Genomic DNA, 20477 nt, shown 5'->3' on the forward strand with positions numbered 1-20477 from the left:
GTGTCTCTCGCCACAGATGGTATCTCAGCTGTTAAGTATTTCCAGCATGATTCTGCTGGTTGATACGGGTATTTCAGTAAGCCAACGAGTCACAAAAATCACAGTTTTCTGGAGAGTAATGCACGGTGTATTCGTTCTCCCGACAGAGTAACAATTGCGCTCTGCTGATGACTAACTGAAATGTTTAAAATTGCCGGTAAAAACACAAAAATTTCTGATCACATTCTCCTGCTCTCCCACCATACTCCAGAGTAATGTAGCGCAGTAAAACAACATTGTCTTGTATCTAGGAATTGGTGTATATTTAGTATTTGAACCATAAAAGAGTCATAAATATTGACAAAGGCACAAATTCCAACTGCAACATTGAATAAATGTTTTTAATTATTTTTTTTTAATTATTCCCATTGTACATCAACACTTACATTATAAACTGCAGTAATTTGTCCACGTTGAGTATATGGCGGTGGAGCAAACAGTTACTATAAATGCAGACTAAAGAGACAGACTATTTATTTGTCACATGACGTGTTCTAAACCTTTTTATTAACAGGATATGGAAAAGTGACTCGGTTACTAAACGAACTTTGTATAAGCTCTTTCTTAATTAAGCAATGGTTTTAATCTCTGTGACAGTGTTGGTAATAACAGGCGGAGTAATATATCTCAGTATTTGTATAGACAGAGAAATGATCCGAAATCAATTCTGTTTGGTATTTTAATTAAACAGAATACACACACTTCCAGAAAAAAATACCAAGAAAAGGCAAATCTAGTTATTTCAACACAAATTAACATGATAGTTCATTAAAATAAAGTGATGTTTATATAGTAAAGCAAAGCACATTTATCATGTTCACACTGTTGGATAAGTTCACATCATTCGTTCATATTTAACACAGAATATTTTCCACCAATCTGTGATCATACTCCAGACATCATAGGCAGGATTTGAGGCTGACTTTTACCTTAAAGAACAACAAAAACGACTGGTGAGGGTTACAGCAATGTTAACCATCAAACCAACACATCAAATACATTATATGATCCCTTCAGAATATTTATGCTTCAATAAGCCTCCTATTTCTTTAGTAAGTACAGAAAATGTTCTCTCTGATACTTTGGAATCACTGACCATTGAAAACACCATTAATGATCATATAAAAATTGGAAACAGCCGGGACTGCACACTGTCAGCACAAATACATGGAGCAAATAATAAAACATTGCTCTCACCGGACTAATGGAGATGGAAGATGTTGAACCACATAGTCACTGCCCATCGTTGTTGGAACGTCTGCTATTGTGAACGTGTCACAGTGAGCATCCTCATAGTTGTCAGCAATGGAGGGAACCGGTAAACCGGGAGAGCTGTGTACTGTGGAGAGAAATATTATGTATTAATGATTGGACAGAAAGCGGGTTCAGTGCGGGTCTGAGAGCTATATACCGTGGAGGGAAAGAATATGGAGTAACGACTGGACGGAACGCGGTTTCAGTGTGCGTCTGAGAGGTGCAGACTGCGGAGAGAACGATTATGGATTAATGATTGGATTGAAAGCGGGTTCAGTGCGGGTCTGAGAGCTGTATACTGTGGAGAGAAAGATTATGGGTTAATGATTGGACTGAAAGTGGGTTCAGTGTGGGTCTGAGAGCTGTATACTGTGGAGAGAAAGATTATGGAATAATGATTGGACTGAAAGCGGGTTCAGTGCGGGCCTGAGAGCTGTATATTGTGGAGAGAAAGATTATGGGTTAATGATTGGACTGAATGCGGGATCAGTGCGGGTCATAGAGCTGTATATTGTGGAGAGAAAGATTATGGAATAATGATTGGACTGAAAGCGGGTTCAGTGCGGGTCTGAGAGCTGTATACTGTGGAGAGAAAGATTATGGATTAATGATTGGACTGAAAGCGGGTTCAGTGCGGGTCTGAGAGCTGTATATTGTGGAGATAAAAATTATGGATGAATGATTGGACTGAATGCGGGTTCAGTGCGTGACTGGGAGCTGTATCCTGTGGAGAGAAAGATTATGGAATAATGATTGGACTGAATGCGGGATCAGTGCGGGACTGGGAGCTGTATCCCGTGGAGAGAAACGTTATGGATTTATGATTGGATTGAAAGCAGGTTCAGTGCGGGTCTGAGAGCTGTATACTGTGGAGAGAAAGATTATGTATTAATGATTGGACTGAATGCGGGTTCAGTGCGGGTCTGAGAGCTGTAAACTGTGGAGAGAAAGATTATGGGTTAATGATTGGACTGAATGCGGGTTCAGTGCGAGTCTGAGAGCTGTATACTGTGGAGAGAAAGAATATGTATTAATGGTTGGACTGAATGCGGGTTCAGTGCGGGTCTGAGAGCAAGATACTGTGGAGAGAAAGATTATGTATTAATGATTGGACTGAAAGCGGGTTCAGTGCGGGTCTGAGAGCTGTATATTGTGGAGAGAAAGATAATTGATTAATGATTGTTGTGAAAGCGGGTTCAGTGCGGGTCTGAGAGCTATATACTGTGGAGAGAAAGATTATGTATTAATGATTGGACAGAAAGCGGGTTCAGTGTGGGTCTGAATGCTGTATACTATGGAGAGAAAGATAATGGATTCATGACTGGAGTGAAAGAGCGTTCAGTGCGGGTCTGAGAGCTGTATTCTGTGGAGAGAAAAGTTATGGATTAATGATTGGATTGAATGCGGGTTCAGTGTGGGTCTGAATGCTGTATACTGTGGAGAGAAAGATTATGGATTAATGATTGGACTGAAAGCGGGTTCAGTGCGGGTCTGAGAGCTGTATATTGTGGAGAGAAAGATTATGTATTAATGATTGGACTGAATGCGGGTTCAGTGTGGGTCTGAGAGCTGTACACTGTGGAGAGAAAGATTATGTATTAATGATTGGACTGAATGCGGGTTCAGTGCGGGTCTGAGAGCTGTATATTGTGGAGAGAAAGATAATTGATTAATGATTGGTGTGAAAGCGGGTTCAGTGCGAGTCTGAGAGCTATAGACTGTGGAGAGAAAGATTATGTATTAATGATTGGACTGAAAGCGGGTTCAGTGCGGGTCTGAGAGCTGTATGCTGTGGAGAGAAAGATTATGTATTAATGATTGGACTGAATGCGGGTTCAGTGCGGGTCTGAGAGCTATATATTGTGGAGAGAAAGATAATTGATTAATGATTGGTGTGAAAGCGGGTTCAGTGCGGGTCTGAGAGCTGTATACTGTGGAGAGAAAGATTATGGATTAATGATTGGACTGAAAGCGGGTTCAGTGCGGGTCTGAAAGCTGAATACTGTGGAGAGAAAGATTATGTATTAATGATTGGACTGAAAGCGGGTTCAGTGTGGGTCTGAGAGCTATATACTGTGGAGAGAAAGATTATGTATTAATGATTGGACTGAAAGCGGGTTCAGTGTGGGTCTGAGAGCTATAGACTGTGGAGAGAAAGAATTTGTATTAATGATTGGACTGAATGCGGGTTCAGTGCGGGTCTGAGAGCTGTATATTGTGGAGAGAAAGATAATTGATTAATGATTGGACTGAAAGCGGGTTCAGTGCGGGTCTGAGAGCTGTATACTGTGGAGAGAAAGATTATGTATTAATGATTGGACTGAAAGCGGGTTCAGTGTGGGTCTGAGAGCTGTATACTGTGGAGAGAAAGATTATGTATTAATGATTGGACTGAAAGCGGGTTCAGTGTGGGTCTGAGAGCTGTATACTGTGGAGAGAAAGATTATGTATTAATGATTGGACTGAAAGCGGGTTCAGTGCGGGTCTGAGAGCTGTATACTGTGGAGAGAAAGATAATTGATTAATGATTGTTGTGAAAGCGGGTTCAGTGCGGGTCTGAGAGCTATATACTGTGGAGAGAAAAATTATGTATTGATGATTGGACAGAAAGCGGGTTCAGTGTGGGTCTGAATGCTGTATACTATGGAGAGAAAGATAATGGATTCATGACTGGAGTGAAAGAGCGTTCAGTGCGGGTCTGAGAGCTATATACTGTGGAGAGAAAGATTATGGATTAATGATTGGACTGAAAGCGGGTTCAGTGCGGGTCTGAAAGCTGTATACTGTGGAGAGAAAGATTATGGATTAATGATTGGACTGAAAGCGGGTTCAGTGTGGGTCTGAGAGCTGTATACTGTGGAGAGAAAGATTATGTATTAATGATTGGACTGAAAGCGGGTTCAGTGTGGGTCTGAGAGCTGTATACTGTGGAGAGAAAGATTATGGGTTAATGATTGGACTGAAAGCGGGTTCAGTGCGGGTCTGAGAGCAGTATATTGTGGAGAGAAAGATTATGTATTAATGATTGGACTGAATGCGGGTTCAGTGTGGGTCTGAGAGCTGTATACTGTGGAGAGAAAGATTATGTATTAATGATTGGACTGAATGCGGGTTCAGTGCGGGTCTGAGAGCTGTATATTGTGGAGAGAAAGATAATTGATTAATGATTGGTGTGAAAGCGGGTTCAGTGCGGGTCTGAGAGCTATATACTGTGGAGAGAAAGATTATGTATTAATGATTGGACTGAAAGCGGGTTCAGTGCGGGTCTGAGAGCTGTATATTGTGGAGAGAAAGATAATTGATTAATGATTGGTGTGAAAGCGGTTTCAGTGCGAGTCTGAGAGCTATATACTGTGGAGAGAAAGATTATGTATTAATGATTGGACTGAAAGCGGGTTCAGTGCGGGTCTGAGAGCTGTATATTGTGGAGAGAAAGATAATTGATTAATGATTGGTGTGAAAGCGGGTTCAGTGCGGGTCTGAGAGCTGTATACTGTGGAGAGAAAGATTATGTATTAATGATTGGACTGAAAGCTGGTTCAGTGTGGGTCTGAGAGCTGTATATTGTGGAGAGAAAGATAATTGATTAATGATTGTTGTGAAAGCGGGTTCAGTGCGGGTCTGAGAGCTATATACTGTGGAGAGAAAGATTATGTATTAATGATTGGACTGAAAGCGGGTTCAGTGTGGGTCTGAGAGCTGTATACTGTGGAGAGAAAGATTATGTATTAATGATTGGACTGAATGCGGGTCAGTGCGGGTCTGAGAGCTGGATACTGTGGAGAGAAATATTATGCATTAATGATTGGCCTGAAAGCGGGTTCAGTGCCGGTCTGAGAGCTGTATACTGTGGAGAGAAAGATTATGTATTAATGATTGGACTGAAAGCGGGTTCAGTGTGGGTCTGAGAGCTGTATACTGTGGAGAGAAAGATTATGTATTAATGATTGGACGGAAAGCGGGTTCAGTGTGGGTCTGAGAGCTGGATACTTTGGAGAGAAATATTATGCATTAATGATTGGACTGAAAGCGGGTTCAGTGCGGGTCTGAGAGCTGTATACTGTGGAGAGAAATATTATGCATTAATGATTGGACTGAAAGCGGGTTCAGTGCGGGTCTGAGAGCTGTATACTGTGGAGAGAAAGATTATGGATTAATGATTGGACTGAAAGCGGGTTCAGTGCGGGTCTGAGAGCTGTATACTGTGGAGATGAAGATTATGTATTAATGATTGGACTGAATGCGGGTTCAGTGCGGGTCTGAGAGCAGTATATTGTGGAGAGAAAGATAATTGATTAATGATTGTTGTGAAAGCGGGTTCAGTGCGGGTCTGAGAGCTGTATACTGTGGAGAGAAAGATTATGTATTAATGATTGGACTGAATGCGGGTTCAGTGTGGGTCTGAGAGCTTTATCCTATGGAGAGAAAGATTATGGAGTAATGATTGGACTGAGAGCGTGTTCAGTGCGGGTCTGAGAGCTGTACACTGTGGAGAGAAAGATTATGGATTAATGATTGGTCTGAATGCGGGTTCAGTGCGGGTCTGAGAGCTGTATCCTATGGAGAAAAAGATTATGGAGTAATGATTGGACTGAGAGCGTGTTCAGTGCGGGTCTGAGAGCTGTATACTGTGGAGAGAAAGATTATGTATTAATGATTGGACTGAATGCGGGTTCAGTGTGGGTCTGAGAGCTTTATCCTATGGAGAGAAAGATTATGGAGTAATGATTGGACTGAGAGCGTGTTCAGTGCGGGTCTGAGAGCTGTCTCCTGTGGAGAGAAAGATTATGTATTAATGATTGGACTGAATGCGGGTTCAGTGTGGGTCTGAGAGCTTTATCCTACGGAGAGAAAGATTATGGAGTAATGATTGGACTGAATGCGGGTTCAGTGCGTGTCTGAGAGCTGTATACTGTGGAGAGTGAGATTATGGATTAATGATTGGACTGGAAGCGTGTTCAGTGTGGGTCTGAGAGCTGTATATTGTGGCGAGAAAGATTATGGATTAATTATTGGGCTGAAAGCGTGATCAGTGCGCGTTTGAGAGCTATATACTGTGGAGAGAATTGTTATGAATTAATGATTGGACTGAAAGTGGATTCAATGTGGGTCTGTGAGCTGTATACTGTGGAGAGAAACGTTATGGATTAACGATTGGACTGAAAGCGGGGTCAGTACGGGTCTGAGAGTTGTATACTTTGCAGAGAAAGATTATGTAGTAACGATTGGACTTAACGCGAGTTCTGTGAGGGGCTGAGAGCCGTACACTGTGGAGAGAAATATTATGGATTAATGTTTGGACTGAAAACGGGTTCAGTGCGGGTCTGTGAGCTGTATGCATTGGAGAGAACGTTTATGAATTAATGATTGGTTTGAAAGCGGGTTCAGTGCGGGTCGTCTATATATGTGTCAATAATGTAAAGGGGAATGGAATTTTCTGACAGCTGAATGTTTCCCAGCTCCATTCACTGTTTTTTTTAATCGCTTCGTGATAGCAGATGAAATGGATCAGCTAAGCCTGAATCAGTGTGTTCATTTTGAGCACCTGAAGGATTTCCAGTGACTGTGTTAACAAGAGAGATATCACACACCGAATAACATAAGGGTGTCCTTTCCAAAATAAGTCAAGCACTCTTTTGTCTAATTTCCTTTAATCACAACATGAATTTATATCAACCAGTAGTCTGTGACATTGCCGAGTGGAACGAAATTCAAAGTAGTGATGGAGAGCTGGTGACTGTGGGAGTTCAACTCACCGAGAGTGGAGAGATCACGGCCGGCACTTGTCAGTGTGAAGAGATCATCAGGACCACTGTCCAGCAACATGTGACCATCCTGAGTGTCAATGGCTCCAGTCGTTACATCATCATAATCACCCGAACCCACACCTGAGAGGAAATAATGATTTTCACTGACATTAAATGGTAACAATGAATACTTAGAATTATATTATTAGACGTCAGTCTACCAGGGCCGGCCAGGGTAGACTGTGATCTTCAGCCGTAGTGAAATTAGATGCTGATGAATGGTGGGAGCATGTCGTGTCACAATAGGTAAGTCACAGATCATGCTATGTTTAAAATGCAGCCTGCAATCGATTGAAAGGCAGGGCCAGTGTGGGACATTAGTTGGGAGACAGACAACCCGCATGTTTGGCAGATGGCAGCAGCCAGAGCAAGGGTGGCGCCCAGGCTTTTGCATGCCTCCATGAGCGTGTTCCTTCAGACAGCAAGGGCAAGGAGGGAAGCGCTTTTCCATCGGGACGGGAGGAGAAGGCCAGCATGGCAGGTGAGGAGGGCATGGCAGGAGATTGAGCAGGGGGTGAGCAGCCGTGATGTGTTCCCATGGGCGGCACAGTGGCGCAGTGGTTAGCACCGCAGCCTCACAGCTCAAGCGACCCGGGTTCAATTCTGGGTACCGCCTGTGTGGAGTTTGCAAGTTCTCCCTGTTTCTGCGTGGGTTTTCTCCGGGTGCTCCGGTTTCCTCCCACAGCCAAAAAGACTTGCAGGTTGGTACGTAAATTGGCCATTATAAATTGCCCCTAGTATAGGTCGGTGGTCGGGAAATATAGGAACAGGTGAGGATGTGGTAGGAATATGGGATGAGTATAGGATTAGTATATAATGGGTGGTTGATGGTCAGCACAGACTCGGTGGGCCGAAGGGCCTGTTTCAGTGCTGTAACTCTAAAAAAAAGTAAGAGGTTTCAGTGCAGAAACGGGCTAAATGCCCTTATGTCGTATGGCAAGGTGAATGCACTGCGTAACATTAATCTGACAGCCTTTAATGTCACAAAAGATAAAAATTAAACTCATTGGTGCAGATGTTCCTCCACTTTCGAGCACAGCTCAGCGACCACCTCCTTGGAAAGGCACAATCATCAGTGACACTGCTGCTCCGACATTTGCAAGGAGCAGAGCCTCTGATGGTAAGCCCTCTTTGGTGGGTGGCATCTTCTGCACTCAAGAAGCTGGATGCGTGCGGCTGTGCACCCTGCTCATCCACACTCTCTTCCAGCCTCACGATTCTTGTCCCTGTCTGAGTGCTGCAGCCTAACCCCAGGGAACTGCAGCTGTCTCCATCTCTGATTGTCGTCCACTATGGGAGTCCTCAAAAACGGAGTGACAGACACCTATTGTAAATTGCTGCACTCACTTCTCAAGGCCTCCATTCTTTTTACTTGGCATATGTAAGTTACAAGTCGGAGAGGATGTTCATCCTGAATACTTCTGTTGTGATCTCCAAGATCGGTCAGCCTCCAGATTACCAATACCGCGATACAGTATCTCTCACCCTCCCTCCAGTGCCACAATGCTTTTCACAGCCAAAACGGAGCTTCCTCTGAGCTTCCCCTCCCTTACAGATGGAGAGTCTCTGAAAACTGTTGTTCTTGCGCGTCTTTCACGAAATTGTGAATAGCTTGGAACATTGCCATGAATTTCCTGTTTTATAGATTCAATTACCTGCCCAGCGCCTTAAAGTGCCGCCTCCACCCACCAGCTCGGCCGCTTCCAGGAATATCATTTAACAGCGTAAAGACGTCGGGTTTCCTTTGCACCGCTATCCAGCGGCATTTTCTCTCCTAGTCTGTCGCCACTGTGTGACAAAATTCTGCCCGCCATTTTGAAGTCACATCTTTCTCATTGAATTACCCATTCAACATACGCACACATGTCACATTTAACCGCCCAGACATCAGTGTCAAAAATCACAATAATTGAATGTCTCATTCCATTAATGTACTGGGTGCAATCGGGATGATTTTGTAAAATTCCAAATTATTTCTCCATTTTTTAAACTAAAATCACTCAGTCAATCTCCATGTCTTCAGCAGCATCACTTCGCAGTGAGTACGTTCTGATATATTTAGTTCTTGATTTTAGATAGCAGACAGCGTGATGGATTAAAAAAAAGTAAAGGTAACAAGTAAAAATGTACCCACCCTGAATGCTGGAGGAGTTCCCTTCAGGATTTTCTGATCCAGGATCCGTGTCACCCAAACTGTGACTGGTGTAATATTCAATCTGATTGAGGGACTCAATGGAATCAGCAACTGTAAGACACAAACATGGATGGTTATTGGAGAGATTGAGTGGGACGTTCGAGAAAATAACAATAAAACGTCATCATCTGGTGACAATATCCTGGAACTTTGTATCTGACACGATTGTGAAACATTCATCACAGGGATTGCAGTGGTTCAAGTGCAACTAGAGATGGACCATAAATGTTGGCTCATATAGCGAGCAGTTAAAACAATACACAGTGCAGCTGGTGGGTCAGATTTCAGACATCAGAGCGGAGACAATAGTGTAAAACATAGTCTGTTAGCACAGCTTCTTAATCCAGAATTCCTCCACCCTGTCCCCGAGTCCTTCCCTTTCAGAGTCTCAGACGGCTGGTGGTGGCTTCAAAACCGAATCCCACCCCGGATAATGGGGCAGAAAAGAGTGCAAGGAGGCTAATAACGAAGTTGTTCTTCTTGGTGTGTTTTGTTTCAACCTGAGAAATTTCTATCAGTGGTTAACTCGCTCCCCAAATGTAGCGCAAGACAAAACTTTTATTGATTTGGTAGAGTTTTTGCCCCTAGTATCGTGAAGCAGAATTTGCCGATTAATGGGTGGAATAGGTTTTTTGAAGAAACCACCGATTTCAGGTAAGGAGTTCCTGGTGGGAACATGTTTCCGATCCAGAAATCCAGTCACCGAGAGAAATAAAATCTGTGTCAATGTAACTGTCTCCTCCTGAGAGCAGTGAATATTTATGGTCCAGTTTAAAGGGAATAAAATGACATGATAGTGATAAAGATTTCAAAGTCAGCAGACACAGAAAATGCTACAAAGATGTGATGATCCATGAAATATTGAAGAGAGTTTCAGTCGATTTATGATATTCAATTGCTGTAGGATACACTATAAAATAACAAAAAATAACACGAACAGCCGATGCGTTTGTTATTCAGGTGTTCAGATATCTGAGGCAGTCCGTGTGCAGACGGAAGGGAAAATCGATCATCGGTTTTGATTGCTAGTTAAAAATAAACAGAAATCACGGGTGAATATCTTCCCAAACCCATTGCTCATCTTACTATACACACAGATATAGACACACTCACACTGTAATAGGACTCCTTCACATGGTGATAGTGAGCGGATTTCTGATAGGGTTCAGTCAGTAAACTGACAATTAAAATGTGGTATTTAAGCGGAAGTGACATTTTTTTGTTGAAAATTCAATTCGGTATGAAATATAAAACACAGACCTGAACGCCGGATCTGATAGGAATCTTTGCCTGGTGGAACATTCCCAATCTCTTCATAAACTGCTTGGTACAAACCAACCAGTGAACCGTTGGTGCTAGTGACAAAACCTGTCAGATGGGTGGGAAGATTCACGTTTTGTTACAACCCATGAGCGTTTAACAGTAAATTATCTGTGAACACATCCAAATCACATAGATAGTAATAGTAAAGAGTAAAAAGCCAGAAATTGTGAATGCGGAGTAGATTTGTTGTGTGTATTTTCGTGTACGTCTATGTGTCTATTTTTCTGCATACTCATATCTTCAACTGCAACAGACTGGGGACAAATGTGTTGACTGAGGAAAAAGTCAATCAATTTTGTTAGAAACGATCTCCCCTGAGAAAGCCATGCTGACTAACCCTGATTGATCCCTGCCTCTCCAAGTGGAGATTAATCCTGTTCCTCAGAATTTTTTCCAACAGTTTCCCTACCACTGATGTTAGATTCACAGGCCTGTAATTACCTGGTTTATATCTGCTACCCTTCTTGAATAATGGTACCACATTCACTGTCCTCCAGTCCTCTGGTACATCTACAGCGGCCAGAGAGGATTTGAAAATGTGTGTCAAAGCCCCTATCTCCTCCCTTGACTCACATAACAGCCTGGGATATATCTCATCTGGGCATGGGAATTTATCCATTTTATGCCCGCTAAAACAGCGAATACTTCATACCGTTCAATGCTAATTTGTTCAAATATATCTCAATCCCCCTCCCGGATCTCTACATCTACGTCGTCAGTCTCCATGGTGAGCACAGATGTAAAGTGATCAATTAAAATCTAATCCATGTCCTCGGGCTCCACACACAGCTCGTCACTTTGGTCCCTAATCGGCCCTACTCTTTCCCTGGTTATCATCTCGCCCTTAATATACTTATAAAACGCACTGGGATTGTCCTTTATCTTGCTCTCCAGTGTTTTTCCATGTCCCCACTTCGTTCTCCTAATTCATTTTTTAAGTACGCCCGACACTTTCTATACTCCTCCATGGACTCTGCTGTTTTCAGCCCTTTGAATCTGCCATAAACCTCCTTTTTTGTTCCTTATCCAATCCTCTATATCCTTTGACATCCATGATTCTCTGGACATGTTGGTCCTACCCTTCAACTTTACGGGAACATGTTGGCCCTGAGCTCTCCCTGCTTCATTTTGAAGGTAAGACATCATGGGATCCAATACAATTTGACAAATTGGATCCAAAATTGGCTTAGTGGCAGGAGGCAGAAGGTGATGGTCTAAGGTTGCTTTTGCGTGTGGAGGCCTGTGACCAGTGGCGTACTAAAGCGGTTGGTGCTGGGACCCTTATTGTTTGTCGAGTACATTAATGACTTAGACGTGAATATAGGAGGTGTGGTCAGGAAGTTCGCAGATGGCACGTAATTAGTGGTGTTGTAAACAGTGAGGAGGAAAGCCGCAAATTACAGGGTGATATAGATGGGCTGGTAAGATGAGTGGGAGAGCAACAAGTGGATTCTATTCTTGAGAAGTGTGAGGTGAAGCATTTCGGGAGGATTTACAAGGCAAGGGGATATGCGATGGATGGGAGGACCCTAGGAAGTTCAAAGCGTCAGAGGGACCTTGGTGTACCTGTCCATAGATCATAGAAGGCAGTAGCAAAGGGCGATAAGGTGGTTAGGAATGCATATGGGATACTTGCCTTTATTAGCCGAGGCATAGAATATAAGAGCCGGGAGGCTATGATGGAGCTGTATAGAACGCTAGTTACGGCAAAGCTGGAGTACTGTGCACAGTTCTGGGCACCACACTATCGGAAGGATGTGATTGCACTGGAGAGTGTGCAGAGGAGATCCACCTGGATGTTGCCTGGGCTGGAGCATTTCAACTATGAAGAGAGACTGGATAGGCGAGGGTCATTTTCTTAAGGGCAGAGAAGGCTGAGCGGGGACCTGATTCTGAAGGCCATTGATGGGATAGATTGGAAGAAACTATTTCTCTTAGCGGAGGCATCAGTAACCGGGGGCATAGAGTTAAAGTAAGGGGCAGGAGGTTTAGAGGGGATTTGAGGAAAAAGATATTCACCCAGAGGATGGTTGGAGTCTGGAACACACTGCCTGAAGAGGTGGCAGAGGCAGGAACCCTCACAACATTTAAGGTATTTGGATGATCACTTGAAATGCCACAACATACAAGGCTAAGAGCCAAGTGCTGGCAAATGGGATTAGAATAGATAGGTTCTTGATGGACAGCATCGACACGATGAGCTGCGGGGTCTGTTTCGGTGCTGTATAATTCTATTACTCTATCACTCTCTGACCTGATCTCGTACTTGCGATCGTTTGTAAAATACTGCCAGTCTAGTGAGGTTACAAGGCTCGATCTTTTCAGCTTTAGGATTGTCTTGTTTCAGAGCCTTATCTGGTCACGTCCTCGGAAGAGATAATATGCCTATGCTGCCCTCGCTGTGGAATCTTTCGCAATAAGAGAGAGAGAGGGAGAGTGAGAGACTGCATTTTCTGTAAGAAGTCAAAATTATTATGTAACGTGTTTTTTTTTTATTAAGAGTTCCATTTGTTATTATAAATTAGGAGAGATTTGAAATATGATTGGAAGCCTTGCTTTGGAATGTAGAATCATGGCTGGTGAATGCAGAAGTTCCTAAACAAGTATCACTTGTCAAAATAACGGACAGACCCGGTTAGACAGCTCGAGATTGGATGCCCAGAGCCAGAATTTGAAGGTTGGAATTGATTCCCAATTGATGAAGGAAGATTAACAGTCAAATAAACTGCTGAATGTACAGCTCAAAAGTTTCAATTAAACGTCCTGATCCATAGTTACAATAAGTAAATTCTTGCAGAGTTTCATGTATTATGTGATGAACTCTCACAGTAAATGTGGACACTTCAAATCAGTCTCCATTTTAAATGTCACATTTTACTAATTCTGGAGCACACTGAATGCAGCAAAACAGCAAAAAAAAGATTACTATGTATTTCAAACAAGGTCACTTGACATTCCATAGAAAGCTGCAATGAACGAGAGTCTTGCAAGTATATGACACAATATCTGGGATCTTGTGTTGGATCCGCGGTAAGAGATGAGCCTCACCTCTTCGAATTGACTTTTTCAGTGTAACCACCATCAGTGAAATCAACACACCGATTAGCAGGACTCCAAAGCAGACCGCAACTAGGATGAAAGTCGTTGCATATCCCTGTTCTTAATGACAAAAATAAAGAAAGGTTTAACACAGACACAGTCCGTCTTGTGTGATAAAATATTTACAATAGTTATTTAATATTATATCCACTGCTTTTGGGCAATGAGTCGGGCTGAACATTCCCCAGTATGTGTGGTGCACATTGCACCAGAGGAAAGTGTGAACCATTCTAAATTAAAGGCAAAGTGTCCCCATGTTTCTGCTGAGTACAGGACAATTCAGGTACAGCCAGCAACTGGGATTAGAAGAGTTTCAACCTGACAATATGCAATATGTGGTGAGGAACAAAACGTTCCAGTCAGCGAGAACGTGCTCATAGTATCTTCAGAAAATGGCCGCAATACCAATTCAACTAATACAAACCCTAACACGAGCTGGAACACTAATACTGGTAAGTACCTGCAGATGTGGACGAGACAGCAATTGGAGGCACATCGGGTCCTGTGGAATATATTGTACAAAAAGTTCAGGAGGATGAAACTTCAGAAGTTTGCATTTAAACAATAAATACTGTTATTAATTTCCTGAAGTAATGAGTCAATTTAACAAAACAAGGAACCCTAACCCCACTCTCCAAATCCTGCCACCCTCACCAGAACAAATCACACTGGCATCTTCCTTGTGATCACAGTCAGTTTGAGCCCGCGATGAGGGAGGACAGTCGGCCAGAGAAGATTCACTTCCAGTGCACTTCACCTCATCCAGCCAGATAACACCGTCACCCTGAAAGAACATGGCCCCTCCTGGGGCCAATCGAGCGTGGCCACAACTCAGCTGTCTGCAGACAACATTGGCATCGGCCATATCCCAGGAGTCATCACACACCGTGCCCCAGATGTTATTGCACAATATCTCCACTCTCCCAGAGCATTTCGTTTTACCTCCAAACAGGCGCAACCATTGTCCCGAGTCTGTCAAAAAGAATCAACGATTATTATTAATGTGGTAGAAGACAGGAGTACCAGTCACATAGTTGATGTAATAAAGATGAAGTAGTACCTTGTGAAAGTACACGTTTACAACCATGTTCTCGAAAGCAGTCCTTTGATCTGTGGGGCTGCTCCTTAATTACCTTTGCTTCTGTTGAGAAGAGAAACATGTTGACTGTGTCAGACACAAAAGTTTGAAATGACACTCCCACATTGAGAGGAGTGTCGTGTTACCTGAACAAACAACACCAGCATCCGCCCTGTGTTCACAGTTGTGTTTACCCCACGGTTCTGTTCGACACTGCCAAAGGAACGATTCGTGTGAAATACACTCCATCCCATCGAGCCAAATGGGTCCGGATCCTTCTCCGAATGACTGAGTGTAATAATCGATAGAACTGAGGGGACCGCACTGTAATTGTTTACAGATCACTTCTGCATCCGGTCCATCAAGTGAATCTGAGCACACTGTTCCCGATGTGCCATTGCTAGAACACTTCCACTCTCCCCTAACAGCGATGCTTTCCATTCACCAGCCGCATCTCTTTGTGCTCTGTCAATGACACAAGAAATATCCAGATAGTTAGATTGATAACTCGTTGTGTGTTCATACTGCACAGCTCAACACATGCTGCACCGGTTGCGTTCACTGATTGCGGGTAATTATTTCAGAAAATTGATAGAAAAACACCGACAGCCCATAAAGTAATAAAAATTAATGAACATGGTTTTCACAACAGAAGAAGAAACAATGTTATTGAATTCTTTGAAGAAGTTACAGAAAGATAACGGGGATACTGCAGTCGATGCAATATGCAAGTTTCTTTTTTCAGAAGTACCTCTGACAAGGTACAACATGGTGGGATCATGACTGGGGTCAGAGCATGTGGACTCAAGAGATCAGTGGAGGTTTGGTAGAAAACTAGCTACAAAAAGTGGTAACCCAGAATGGCAGAATGTGGGAAGTGGTGTTCCTTTGGGCTGGGTTCACTGCTGATCAATATTTGCACAAACGGTTTGGACTTTGGCATGGGAGACATAATTTCAAAATTTAAGATGACAGCAATTTGGGGATACAGTTAACACTAAGGAAGACAGACAAAATACGGGAAGACGTGACTAAATGGGCCGAATGGGCATACAATTACCAAATTAGTTTTAATACAGATAAGTCTGAGGTGGTGAGTGTTGGTAGGAAGAATAAGGAGGCCACCTATTTCTTGCAAAATAAGAGTGAAAATGATGTAGAGCAGCAACGAGATCCCGGGATACAAAGACACTAATCACTTATAAAGTGACAGAGGCCGAAGCTAGTGATCATAAATATAGGATAAGCATGAATAAGTCTCATATGAAATTCAGGAGATTTTGATTTTTACGTAGGGAGTGGTTTGAATTTGGAATTCCGAACACAAGCAATTGTTGAGTTGAATAGCACCGATGTCTTTAAGGAAAAGCTGAATAGTTACATGAGGGAGAAAGAAGTAGGAGGACATGCAAAGAGTGTCAGATGCAGTAAAGTGGGGCGATACTTGTGGGCAACATAAACACCAAATTGAACAGTTAGGCCGAATGGCCAGATTCTGTCCTGTGCATTGTATGTAATTCGATGTAATATCTTCCCTGTGACGCCACCTGCGCAACATTACGGAAAATGGGCACATGGAAGCACCCTTACCTGAACACATGATCCTCAGATCTTCTTCATGAGAACAGTCGTGGTTACCCCACGATGCTGAGGGACATTCCCAGAGAAATGATTCGTTACCGTAACAGTTCAGTTCATCAAACCAAACTGGCCCTGAGCCTGGTCCACAAGATGCAGGAAGTGACATGTCCAATGCCTTTCCACAACCCAGCTGTTTGCAAATCACGTCAGCGCCCGCCAGATCCCAGGAATCAGCACAAACTGAGCCCCATGTCCCATTGTAATAAATCTCCACTCGGCCAGTACATGGGCTTCCACCGCCGGACAGCCTTAGCTGCACGTGGTCTGTTGGACAACAGTACATGAGCATTATAAGTTCAATACACATTCACCTCATCACTCAATCCAACTTATTGTCCCATCACCAGATAAATCAAACATGTTAAATGCGCCTTCGAAAGGTAAATAAAACTATACAACAGAATATCTGTTTACACTTCCTTATTACATAGAATATAAAGAACAGGAATGTTTCAGATGTCCTACTAGATCTGCCTTTGACAAGTTATGGTCTCCAGTTCCCCTTTTATGTTTGAATGCTGTGTACGTTGTTGTAAGGCAAGCAGTCACGTGATTAACTGTCAATTTATACTCATGTTATATAACTCTATCTGTTCCTTGTCTATGTATGTTACCCTTATTTGTTTTTTTTGGTCAGACATTTACTGCCATCTCCTCTTTCCTTGACTAACAAGTGACTTGCATTTCTCTAGCGTCGTTAACGTTATAAAAGATTCCAAGGCGCGAAACAGGAGTGATTTCAAAGAAATTTTAACACAAAGCACCTAAGATGACCAAAAGCTAAGTCAAAGAGTTAGTTTTTATGGAGGATCTTAAAGCAGGAAAGAGAGGTTGACAGGCAAAGTGATTTAAGCAAGTAATTCTGGAGTGTGTGACCTTCGCAGTTCAAAACACAGCCGCCAATGGTGCGCAATTAAAATGAGGAATGCTCATGAAGCCAGAACTGGGAGCTGTCAGACTGGAGCCGATTGTAAAGACAGGAGCTGTGAGGCCAAGATTTCCGCTGTGTCCGAAGAAAATACTTACTCTAACCAATCGGTATCAAAACTGAATCATTAAATATCTCATACGTTGTAAGTTCCACTCTGGCATATGTAAATAAATGTTCATTGGAACAATCCAAAACATCTGTCCACACTTACATTCTGCAGAATAAAACATCCCCAGAACATATGCCTGCATTTTCATGCTGCACAATAGAACTTTCAAGGGTAAGTCCAAAACATCTGTCTACTTTTATACACAGCCTAATGAAACTTACACCAGGCAATCTCCCACACAGCTGTGAGGCCTACTTACATACTGGACAATGGAACTGATTGCAAGCTCGCTGCTGGATTTGATACCAGAGCTCAGAGTCCAATTCCATATTCTATTTATCACAAGACCTTTATCTTTAACCTCTATCATCATTCACCCACCTTCCTGCCTCAGCCCATCTGCTGCTGAAATGCTCACCCATGCTTTGTTGCCTGCAGAATCGAATATTTCAATGTTAACCTGGGCGATTATCCATCCTGCATACTCCAGAAACATCAGCTCATCCAAAGCTTTGTTGCCTGCCCTACATGAAGCCCCTTTCAGGAGCGCCACTGAACTCACTGTTCTAATGGTTTCCCTGCCGCCAATGCCTCGAGTTTTCAATTATGATCGTCATGTTCAGACACCTTCATGCTCTCCCCCTGCCATCAGTATAACCGCCTCCAGTCTGAACCATTTCAATAGCTCTGCTTTTCTCGGAATCCAGCTGCTTGTACTTCACCCACTTCCATTGCCCAAAGCTTTCAGTTTTGCCTTTAACCATCTAACCCCTCCCCCCCAGATCCGAATTTTCACCCGAAATATTTCCGTGTCTCCAGCTCTTCAAATCCAACCATCTGACTAAGAATTTAGTCACCCACTCTAACATCTCTTTGTTTGGCTCTTTGTCAGTTTTCAGTCCGATTATATTCCTGTTCGTCTCCTTGTGATGTATGTGTTAATTGAAAGTTCTGTAATAAAAAAAGTTCTTGCTGTTTAATTGTGTCCGTGTCCTCTCTTTCTGCACACGACCACCATCCAGCCCCAGCTCCCCGACCGCCCACCATCCTCACCCCCTGCCCCCAAGTGAAATTACTGGTCTGAGACACCCAGGAACAAGTAACCAAGATTATCACTTTTCTCAGCAGATTAGACATTTCACATCCTTGTTATTGTAAAAGCAGTGAAGAATTTGTTTACCTGAACACAGGACCCCGACATCCATACTGTCAGTGATAGACGAATTCAATGTGAAGAAGCTGCAGTTCTGGAGCTGCAATTCGTTTCCTTCACACTGGACATCATTCACCCAGACGGGTCCTTCTCTCTTTCCGTCCTTTGAATATTTATAAGCGGCTGTCGCTTCATCGCAGCCCAGTTGCATGCAGAACACGTTGGCATCATTCAGGGTCCAGTGTCGATCCTGCAATCTCCCCCAGCTGCATTGTAGTAAATATCCACTTGCCCATCACACCAGCTTCCCCCATTAGTCAGCCTCAGTGACCAATTTTCATCTACAGCATGCAACAAATTGAGAATTGTGAAACTGAAGCAAAATATCACAGAATTTACTGCCACCAGAAAAGTTATTAATTTTAATGGTTACTATTTCTGTCATCATTGTTCAGAAGGCTTGTCGAAAGATCTTCTTCACCATTACCTTTTCTCAGTAAGTACATTTTAGAGACGGGAAAAGTTTAGAGGGGATGTGCGACACAAGTTCTTTACACAGAGGGTGGTGAGTGCCTGGAGCTTGCTGCCGGGGGAGGTGGTGGAAGCAGGCACGATAGCGACGTTTAAGAGGATCTTGACAAATACGTGAATAGGATGGGAATAGAGGGAAACAGTCCCCGGAAGTGCAGAAAGTTTTAGTTTAGGCAGGCATCAAGATCGGCGCAGGCTTGGAGGGACGAATGGCCTGTTCCTATGCTGTCCTGTTCTTTGTTCTTTGTTCATCCAAGCCCCAAAACACTGCTTCTCAGTGAAACAATGATTTACTTGTACTGCCTTCTTTTTAGTAAACTGCATTTACTGCATTGACTGATCATGATACAGCCTCCTTTACATTGGGAGACCAATCACAGTTGAGTGCTTACTTTGCACAACTCCTTTGTTCAGTCTGCAAGCTTTACCTGAAGCTTCCAGTTGCCTGTCCTTTTCATTCTTTATTCCGCTCCCACTTTGACCTCTCTCCCCTCTTTCTCCTGTACAGTTCCAATGAAGGTTAACATAAGTTTGAGAAACAGCACTTCCTCTTTCCACTAGACTGTTTACAGTCCTATGGAATGAACACGAAATTCAGCAATTTCAGATCCGATTCCCTCCATTTTTGGACGATATTGTGCCTTTTAATTTGCAGCTCCTCTCGAGATGTGCTTTTTAGTTTGCTCATTCCGATATCTTTTTGCCTTGCATCGTGCCATTTACCATTTAATCTCTCCTGTCTTCCACCATATCACAAATTGTTCCTTTCGTTCTTTCCTTGTTTCCCCCTTTCTTTAAAAACTGTTAAATCTCTAAGTTCTGATGAAAAAGCTGCAAATTGCAAGGTTGATTCTGTTTCTTTCACTATAGATGCTGCCAGAACCTCTGAGTATTTTCAGTACTTACTGTTTTTATTACCTATATTTTAAATTGTGAAACGTGGGAGCAATTTGCGTTGAGCAATGTCCCACGTACAGCGATCAGTTAACTGAGCAGATAATCTGTTATAAGAGGGCGCTGGTTGAGGAATAACTGGGAGAATTGTAATTTACATCAAGTTTGTGAAATAATCAAAGACATAGCATATTGGTGAAATAACGAGTTACTTCACTCACTATCATTTTATTGCCCTTAATGTAATGGAAATTAAAATTTATCTCATGTCATTTAGCTGGAAACAAGTTCACAGATTTTTCTATTTGTCAGCTGATCTTTGCAGAGAATTCCATGATAATTCATATTTGAACGGCCAACATTGATCACAGTTTCAATGCTCGAGCAACATTTCCATTCTATGGCAGTGGTCCTGGGAGCAAAT

At 42.8% G+C, this 20477-nt stretch overlaps 1 protein-coding gene across 3 annotated transcripts; it reads right to left on the minus strand.

Moving 5' to 3' along the window:
• Positions 1-408: 408 nt before the first annotated feature.
• On the minus strand, positions 409-16473 carry LOC137362407 (scavenger receptor cysteine-rich type 1 protein M130-like). 3 transcript variants are annotated; one of them, XM_068026813.1, is made up of 11 exons: positions 16385-16473; positions 14989-15259; positions 14777-14857; positions 14371-14688; positions 14177-14218; positions 13666-13776; positions 10555-10662; positions 9235-9345; positions 7050-7181; positions 1237-1378; positions 409-968 (listed from the first exon to the last, which is right to left on the minus strand). In XM_068026813.1, exons 2-11 carry the CDS (start codon positions 15233-15235, stop codon positions 965-967), a joined length of 1296 nt encoding a protein of 431 aa, XP_067882914.1. In that variant the 5' UTR covers positions 15236-15259; positions 16385-16473; the 3' UTR covers positions 409-964. The 3 variants fall into 3 exon arrangements, with proteins under 3 accessions (XP_067882914.1, XP_067882912.1, XP_067882915.1); XM_068026811.1 differs by having other exon boundaries at positions 14941-15259; XM_068026814.1 differs by lacking the exon at positions 10555-10662 and having other exon boundaries at positions 14941-15259.
• Between the last annotated feature and the right edge of the window lie 4004 nt (positions 16474-20477).

Source organism: Heterodontus francisci, unplaced genomic scaffold, assembly GCF_036365525.1.
Source record: "Heterodontus francisci isolate sHetFra1 unplaced genomic scaffold, sHetFra1.hap1 HAP1_SCAFFOLD_52, whole genome shotgun sequence".
In the NCBI taxonomy this organism is placed as follows: Eukaryota; Metazoa; Chordata; class Chondrichthyes; order Heterodontiformes; family Heterodontidae; genus Heterodontus; species Heterodontus francisci.